The sequence below is a fragment of the Phycodurus eques genome, chromosome 4, assembly GCF_024500275.1.
Source record: "Phycodurus eques isolate BA_2022a chromosome 4, UOR_Pequ_1.1, whole genome shotgun sequence".
NCBI classification, from domain to species: Eukaryota; Metazoa; Chordata; class Actinopteri; order Syngnathiformes; family Syngnathidae; genus Phycodurus; species Phycodurus eques.
This window is the reverse complement of record NC_084528.1, coordinates 18,698,017-18,706,985: the sequence shown is the minus strand read 5'-3', so window position 1 is coordinate 18,706,985 and position 8,969 is coordinate 18,698,017. Positions and strand designations below refer to the sequence as shown.

The window sequence follows — 8,969 nt, the reverse complement described above, 5'->3', positions numbered from 1 at the left end:
CAAGAGCAAAGCCGTATGTTTTTTTGTTTTTTTCCCCTGTGATTTTAAGTTGGTCTACAACTTTCCAATGTGCAGCTTTCTTTTGTTGCTCCTTTCTTTTCAAGTTGCGCCTCCCACAGTGTTTTGCATCCTCGCAAGTGTTGCAGATGATGCCTTGAATAAGAATATAGCACACGTAACTGCCTCTGAAGTAAGGTAAGTATTGAATAATTGAGATTACAAAGCACAAGTAACTGCCTCTGAATCAAGTATTGATAAAGGTGTATAATTGAGAGTAGGCTAACTCCATTTTTGTCATTTTGCAGGAGAGATTTAAAGTTTTATGGCGGCAGTAAAATCTGGGGGATTTATATTTTGGTGATTCATAGGACAAAGATTTCTTCTGGATATTTGCTTTTACAGAAATTGCGTTTTTTGATTTGTTTAGTTTTTTCCCCTTTGTAAGAGTTTGGCATTCTCCCAAATATAATGAATCAACTTTAATCTACGGCTGCTGTATCGCCGTCATTTTCACGGGTCAGATCACAGTCGGTACCATCTACGTTCCCTGAAAGAAAAGAAACGAACTGGGATTACAAAAAACGTTTCATACAATAGTAGTGTAAGTCTAAACATCTGTCACCGCTATCAGTATTTAATGACAGATGATATTAAATACGATTTACATTCTCACATCCAAATGCACTGACACCCAAGCTAAAGCACTACTTACTTTCTGAGTCTTCTATCACTCTATGAAGCTCGCTTTCTCTGATGTTTTTGTGAAAGGTGACTGTTTGATTGGGAAATGGGAGTTGGCACAGTGTTGCACTGATGTATCAGGAATAAAATGCAACAATGGACTGCACTCATATTTCATAATTGGAACTAAATCTTGAGTTAGACCAGTAATCATCTGAAACATGAATACTGGTAGGTGAGAGATGAAACAATTTAAATCTACAGCATTAAAAATGTCGTCATGCTTGAAATCATATTTTCTGGTCGTGTTAGCATAACTATAATTTTGTACCTAAAATATATATATACTGTGTGTGTGTGTGTGTATATATATATATATATATATATATATATATATATATATATATATATATATATTGCCCCGCGACCCTAGTGAGGATAAGCGGTACGGAAGATGAATAAATGAATGAATATAGTTGCGCTGATGTGAACTCAGTCTCACTCAGCGTTCTCTTTATATGCCAATAATAGTTCTTATCTATTTATCTGAGAGTTGTTTATTTGTATTTTTAAAATACGTTTTTGTATTTACGCTTAAGAGCACATTTCATGATGCTCAGTGTCACCTTAAAAAGAAATTACTCTTAAATATTTTTAAATAAATGTGTATTGTTCTTTTTTTTAATGTATTCACAGAAAATCAATAGAGCAGAACAGATGAGGTTGACTGCAGATGACTAAAAACATTTTCAGTAATATTGTTTTCGTTTGGACACTTGACATCCCAGAAAACAAATAAATGGTTTAAAATATGACCAAAAAAAAGAAAACAATTCTAGTGACATCTGAAGTCTACTAAGCACATTTTAATACAATTTTCCTTTGGGATTTCACTCATCTGTACTTCATTTGTCAATTATGTTTTTACATATCTGATAGTTTATAGTATCTGATAGACACATTTGATTTAAAAGTGTGTTTCATGAGACTCAGTCACCTTAAAAAGAAATACACAAAAAAATACTAATTTTAACCCTCAAATGAAAGGTCAGATTTTTTTAAATTTGTGAATACATTTTGCTTTGTTTTTGGCTGAACATGATTTTAAATGTATTGAGCTCACAAAAAATGTAAAAATAATAATAATAAATGACATATATATTAAAACAGCAGTACACAGAGTTGCCCCAGCATGCAGATAGATGAGAAAATACAACATTGGATACTATGGATCTCTCCGAAAAACAATAAATGCTTGGTAATATGACAAAAACATTTTCTAGTGACATCAGAAGACTACAAAGCACACGTTTTTAATTCCAGAACGAGAGAGGAAGGAAGTGAAGAAAAAGTTCAGTGGTTTTGGAATCAGCTCGTCTTATCTCACACAGAAGCTCCGTGTGGTACGTTTATCCTGGATTTAAAAACTACATTTTTCAACTTTATTATATATTTTTAAAGAATTTTTGGATGCATCTTATCACAATGAAGACCCTCATGTGGTTTCCACTGGGTGAGTCAGTATGTGAGTATTAACAAGATTGAATCAAACATAGGGTTGATCTTTGTGTAACGTGATCTTCCCTCCTCAGTGCTGGGTGCTCTGCAGCAGACTGGAGCAGAGCTGATCCACACCAAAACGGGCCAGAGGGTCACCATCAAGTGCGGCCTTGGCGACTTCGCCAGCAGCTTGGTGTGGCGTCACAGCGACGACCTGGTTGTCCAGATTAGCGGCAAGACTCACATGCTGCTCAGAAGTAGGACAAAAAAAACTAACAAAATCAAATCCCTCATTAGTTCATAACATGTTGTCTTTTGTCAGGCACCAATGCCATTGGGTCCAGGTCAAAGGTGACGCAGGAGACTAATCTGGAGATCACCGCGGTGGAGGAAAGCGACGCCGGACAATTCACATGCTTTGTAGACAATAAGTTGAAAGTGCACACGCTTGTTGTTGTCTCCGGTGAGTACTGAACTTCACAATACTATACGTATTTGTGAGTTAAAATAAAGACTTTATAATAGCAATAACTATAAGTGCAGACTCCTGCCAAAGCTTAAACATGTTTTCTTAAAGAACGTTTTTTTTTTAAACTCATAGGATTTTATATTTATTTTTTTCCTTTTTACGCAATGTTCCAAGTTATTATGCAAATGGTATTTTCCCCCATTTTCCTAAAGAGGTGATACAAATGACAGTTGGCCATAATTTTTAAATCATCAACCATCAGAATAATTTTCTAATGTTTTTGAGGAAATCTCTCAATGATAGTATTTAAAAATAATAATAATAAATAACTTAAAATGCATTGTTCTAAATGATGCACAACAGAGTTTTAAGATATTTGACAGGTTTTAAAGAACTGAACATTGTCATTTATTGAATTTGCAACATGAGGAGGTCATGTTATTTGTATCAACATTTTTAGGAAAATTCGAGAAAAATATCATTTACATAATAATTTAGAATGCAGCGAGCTATTATTTTTTTAACCTTGATGTATTCTTTTTAAATAGGCAATGACATTTTCAACAAATTTTCAAACCGCATAAAAAATAATCAAAATATATAAAAATAAAATATGTATCCTAATTTGAACCGAAAGTACTTCACTATACTGTATATGTGCAAGAAGTTGCAAATAAACTTTTTTTAGTTGTATAAACACTTTTGTTTTTTAATATCATTGTGTGAATTTCACCTAATTTCCCCTCCCACAAATATAATAGTTAGAAAAAATTTAAAATTACCCGTAAGTCTAATTTATTTTACATAGTTTAATTTTGAAAATAAAAAATAAATTCTAAAGTAAATCTAATTGAATTAGAAATTGTTAGTCACTTATTGTTATTGTTATTTAAATTATAATTATTTGTGTGATTTAGTTAATTACATTACATTGAATTAAATTGTAATTTTAATTTACAATTTAAATTTTTCAATAATTTATAGTTACAAATTACATGAATGAATATTTTAAATATTGTTAAATATGCCAACTCCCATTCCCAAGAAGAATTATTCTTATTATTTTAAATCTTTTTGATATCATTTAATGTTAATAACACAAAACTGATACTATTCATCAAAAACTGCTGACACGAAATTGCACACAAGCAACTAAATGGACAAGCAATTATAAGTCAAGAGTATTTTGTGTACATAAATGAATGATTAAACATATTCTCTATCACGTTGTCAGTGTTGGTGGAGCCTGCGGGTGGCCTGTGGTTGCACAGTTTGGCAGTGCTGCAGTGTTGGGTGGCCGGGTTGCCCTCGGACACGGTGGTGCACTGGAGAAGGCCCGGCGGTGCTCGTCGATGGGACCGCGGCATTGCTCGCCTCGACCCGGTGGAGGCGTCCCACGTGGGGAAGTGGGAGTGTGTCTTCTACCATGAGGTGGCCGAGTACACGGAGGAAATAGAGATTGACGTGAAAAGTAGGAAGTAGGAATTTAGATGATCATTTCTACCACAAGACCACGTTTTAATAGTTTTTTTTTTTCTTGCAGACATTTACATGACAACCAGCACACCAAGCACAAAGGACTTGGGTAAATGCAACTTTTATTTTATTTGGTCAAGACCAGTAAGGCTTTGTTTGCTGACCCAAACAGTCCTAATATTTGTTCTATGAAACTGTTTAAATGTATTTCCAACAGTAAAGTACCTTCATTTCGTAGCATTTCTCTTGGCTGTGTTGCTTCCAATACATGTGATTAGTTCAAAAGCAGAATTGTGAATTGAGTAAAATGAGTTTTGAGTGTTTTTATTCTATTTTTTTTTTTTTTTTAAATCTCTTACTCCAGGTTAAAGCGAATTATTTATATATAGGGTATTCTAAGTTAATATAAATTAAGCAATTAAAGGGCTAATTTGGAGAAATTTATTGAAAATGTCTTTGAAAGAGGTCATTGATGTCCTTTCATTACAAAACCAGACAACAGCAAGAAAACTATTTTCTTAGAAAACAGGTACGTAGCGTTGTCAAAAAAAAAAAAATATATATAATAAATAATAATATAATAATAAAATAAACAGGCATAGTAGGGCCGATGCTCTAATATTTTTAGAATCGATTATCTGCATTCTATTGATTATTTTAAATAATCGGCCAACAATTAACTGCAACTGTCTTATTTTGATTTAAAAAAAAGATAAACAGTCTGCTTTCATGGAAAACTACAGAAATTAGAGAATATTTACTGAGAGACTTAAATCAGAGGATATGGAAAGTTCAAGTTAAACAATGGCTTTAAACAATCAATTATCAAAATAGTTTCTGATTAATTTTAAAATCGATTAGTTGTCTATTACCCTTCCTGGAACCCATCACCTTATCGTGGTGGAGGGGTTTGTGTGTCCCAATGATCCAAGGAGCTAAGTTGTCTGGGGCTTTATGCCCCTGGCAGGGTCACCCATAACAAACACTGGGGGACTCCTGAGGCAGCTGATGGGTACCGGCTGGCCAAGCGGAATGCAGCTTCGGTGGTCGCTGAAGCAAAAAGTCGGACATGGGAAGTGTTCGGTGAGGCTATGGAGAAAGACTTCCGGACAGCTTCGAGGAAATTCTGGTCCACCATCCGGCGTCTCAGGAGGGGGAAGCAGTGCACCATCAACACTGTGTATAGTGGTGTTAGGGCGCTGCTGACTTTGACTCGGGACGTTGTGAGTCGGTGGGGAGAATACTTCAAAGACCTCCTCAATTCCATCGACACGCCTTCCCATGAGGATGCAGAGTCTGGGTTCTCTGAGGCGGGCTCTCCTATCTCTGGGGTTGAGGTCACTGAGGTGGTTAAAAAGCTCCTCGGTGGCAAGGCCCCGGGGGTGGATGAGATTCGCCTGAAGTTCCTAAAGGCTCTGGGTGTTGTGGGGCTGTCCTGGTTGACACGCCTCTGTAACATCGCGTGGACATCGGTGTGAGGGTTGGACTCCGCCAAGGCTGCCCTTTGTCACCGATTCTGTTCATAACTTTTATGGAAATCGCTCAATGATACGGTAATTATAACATTTTAATGGTACTATAGCGTCTTCTAATGATTACGTGAGATGTTAGACGGTTTATCTCCGTGTTATTGGAAAACAACAAAATGGCTGCTGTAAGCCGTCACCGACGCCAAAACAACCAAGTCACGAGCAGAACACGACTATTAGCTTCTAGCTCTCTGAGTCGCTCTCCCGCTTCTCATTGCCACAACTGCGAGTCGAGTGACGGTTTCAAAAACACTTTGGAAATGTTAGTGCTCAGAGCAACAGAACGTGACATGCTAGCCAGAACCCCTCAACAGTAACACAACAAAAAAGTTAGATTTATATGCCCAGTCAGATTTCAGCGTCTATGTGCTACCATGTCCATCTACTCGTCCCTCGGCTTTCAGAATCAGCCCGCCACCGATGTGATGATTGTCTTTTTAACAAATTGATGCTTCCCTCTCCTGGTGTTCAGGTTATTCCCCCCCTCCCCCTGTCCAGCCTGCACTTCCCAAGCTGGGCTGGTGGCTTCTGGTCGCTGGTAGCCTGGTGGTGCTCCTGCTGCTCAGCTTGGTTCTGCTTTTGTTTGGCCAAATCAGAAGAAGGAAGGTAAAAACAAACATGTCTACCCTTGTTAGGATTATTTTGTTCTAAATGAATAGCATTCTTGTTCAGGTCGAGACCTGATAGGTTGAAATATATGACTGGAGAGGTGAAAAGAAAAGAGAGATTTTTTTTTTTTTTTTTTGTAGTCGACAAAGGTGGTCGATTAATTGATGACATAATTGTTTTTTTTTCTTCTCCCCCTCAGCATACTACAGCAGTCCTCAACGTTTTTTGCGCCACTGGCCGGTTTCACTTAGACGTATTTCTACTGACAGATGTTAAAACAGGACCTCAACCGTCTTGTAAAATAGCTGTCAAAATGATTTGAGTTCTTGTTCAGATTGAGGAAATTGAAACTGTTTTGGTTGAAAACGCTTGACGAGCAGAGAAGTTAAAATGCCAATATTTGCTATGACCTTAGCCATCTTGTCAGGTAATTAAGACGATTTTTTTGCATATATTATGTTGTTGTATTTATTGTTTTATTAATGTTATTTATAATACCTGTATTTTATTCATTATTTTAGTAGATTTAATCTCATATTTTATTTTATGACAAGTCGAAATGTGTCAGATATCCGTCAAAACACAACCAGTTGCTCCTCTATTTGCGCCCGGGCTTCCAAATTGGCTATCGTTCCGTTTCCCGTCAAAATCATGGAGTCAGTGGTCGGCCCAACTCGGTGTTGACCACACACATAAGCATTTTCTAGTGATCGCGAGATGAAGCTTCATGGAGCATGGTACCACTTCAGCGGTTCATTTCTTGATGCGCCATGTGCACATTAAACCACCTGTTGGGCATGTGTATAATCATAGACTGCTGTATCTTAACCACATAATGTCAGAATCCTCTTTATCGCCAAGTATGTCAAAAACCGACAAGCAATTGCATTTTTGCATCTGTTTTGCACATCTTGTAATATCACTAGCATTTGCCATTATAAAAATTGGTTTAACTTTGATGATTATCACCGAGCAGATCACTGAGAAATAAATTCCTCTTAACACACCTGACACCACGGGATAAACGTTTGTGGTTATTTTTATGCGTTTAAAGTGCCTTACATGGATCAAAAGTCTCAGAACGGGACTTTTAGATTTTTTATTTCAGTAAAAAATTATCCTAGATCCACTATCCAGATCCAACCTAAACTTAATCTGTGTTTTCCTTGACCTGTCCTCTACAAATCAGTTTAGTAGATTTTGAGCTACACTGGTAACAAACAAGATAGGAATGGACTGACAACACACCCCTGGGTTGCACCGGAGGAGGCGAGCTTTCCTATTGGGGAGGAACTTCATTAAACTATTGATTAGGAATGGACATTTGACTGCATTCATTGGATAATCGCTCACAAAAATCTTTTAAAGACATCGAAGAATCAGGCCTTTGTTGATCGGAAGGGAGGGAAAATGCTCAAACTTGGCCTGGTTGTTGCTCTGTGTGTACCCCACCCAAGTTGACAAACATTATATCCATCCATCCATTTTCTGAGCCGCTTATCCTCACAAGGGTCGCGGGGGTGCTGGAGCCTATCCCAGCTATCATCGGGCAGGAGGCGGGGTACAACCTGAACTGGTTGCCAGCCAATCGCAGGGCACATACAAACAAACAACCATTCGCACTCACATTCACACCTACGGGCAATTTAGAGTGACAGTTTTGGTAATTTTTTTGTTGAGGTATGAAGAATATATCCCTGTGAGTATTGCTGTGTGTTCTGTCTGCATGTGTTGCTATTTGTTTTCAAATATAAGTTGTTTAAAGTTTCTGAAAAGTGCTCTATAGATCAAATTTACTGCAAATTTGAAAAAAAAATGATTGAGTCACGACAAGGCTGACCTTTCATGAGCTGTTTTAAGAGATGACAAGATAAAAAAGGGAGCCTGCAAAAAAAAAACCCTCAATCTTATTTTTTTCCAACTTCAGAAAAGATTCCTGCAGATGAAGAACGCCAGAAAGCCGATGAACGCCCGCCAGTACTGCCAGTGTCGCTGGTATTTCATCTCCTTCTTATCCTCGCTGCACTCACTCCCCTCCTTCACCAGTCACCGCTGTGCTAATTAGTGCAAAAACCTCCTGTCTTTATCACAGTCCGACAGCTGCTGCAGTGCCACTGCGGCCAGAGAAGAAGAAGAAGCCCCCTGCCCTCCCACTGACGCACTGAAGAAGCAAAGCGACTAAAGAAAAATAAAGATTGGGCTAAGGAGAGAAAGAGAATTACTGATGTTTCTGAGTATGATGATGACGATTATGATGAAGCTTTCTTTACCAGTTATGTGAATGTAAATAAGGTCAACATGGACTTATTTACATACATGCGACAGTGCATTTCTAAATGCAAGCTGCTTTTGATGCATTTTCATTTAGTGTGAAATTGTTACTATTTCATTACTCTGTTGTCCTGGATACCATTATAATCAAATGAACCTCGAGACACGTTACATTAAGGAAAGTGTGACAGCCTGAAAGAGAAACGCAGATATCAAATCAAAGTCTAGATTGGGTACCAGTAAGAACAACATTTATAAAGAGAGTTTAGGACAGCATTTGCCATTAAGATCAGCCCGTCCATGATTGACAAATCAGAAAGAAACAAGCCCGTATTTTGCCCATTGTGGTTCAGTCTCTCAGAGAAGATGTTGTTCGTCTGCTTTTGAGAATAAATTCTTTGTGATAAGACCATCGTGGAATCCAGCCTATTTTT

The 8,969-nt window shown here is 37.5% G+C and overlaps 1 protein-coding gene across 5 annotated transcripts; it reads left to right on the top strand.

Annotated features, from left to right (window-relative positions):
• Nucleotides 1-125: 125 nt before the first annotated feature.
• Nucleotides 126-8,870, top strand: LOC133402073 (uncharacterized). 5 transcript variants are annotated; one of them, XM_061675649.1, is made up of 10 exons: nt 135-195; nt 1,965-2,084; nt 2,173-2,194; nt 2,274-2,438; nt 2,504-2,644; nt 3,885-4,121; nt 4,194-4,235; nt 6,128-6,261; nt 8,192-8,259; nt 8,357-8,870. In XM_061675649.1, exons 3-10 carry the CDS (start codon nt 2,179-2,181, stop codon nt 8,427-8,429), a joined length of 876 nt encoding a protein of 291 aa, XP_061531633.1. In that variant the 5' UTR covers nt 135-195; nt 1,965-2,084; nt 2,173-2,178; the 3' UTR covers nt 8,430-8,870. The 5 variants fall into 5 exon arrangements, with proteins under 5 accessions (XP_061531632.1, XP_061531633.1, XP_061531630.1 ...); XM_061675648.1 differs by having other exon boundaries at nt 126-195; nt 2,005-2,194; XM_061675646.1 differs by having other exon boundaries at nt 1,965-2,194.
• Nucleotides 8,871-8,969: the final 99 nt, after the last annotated feature.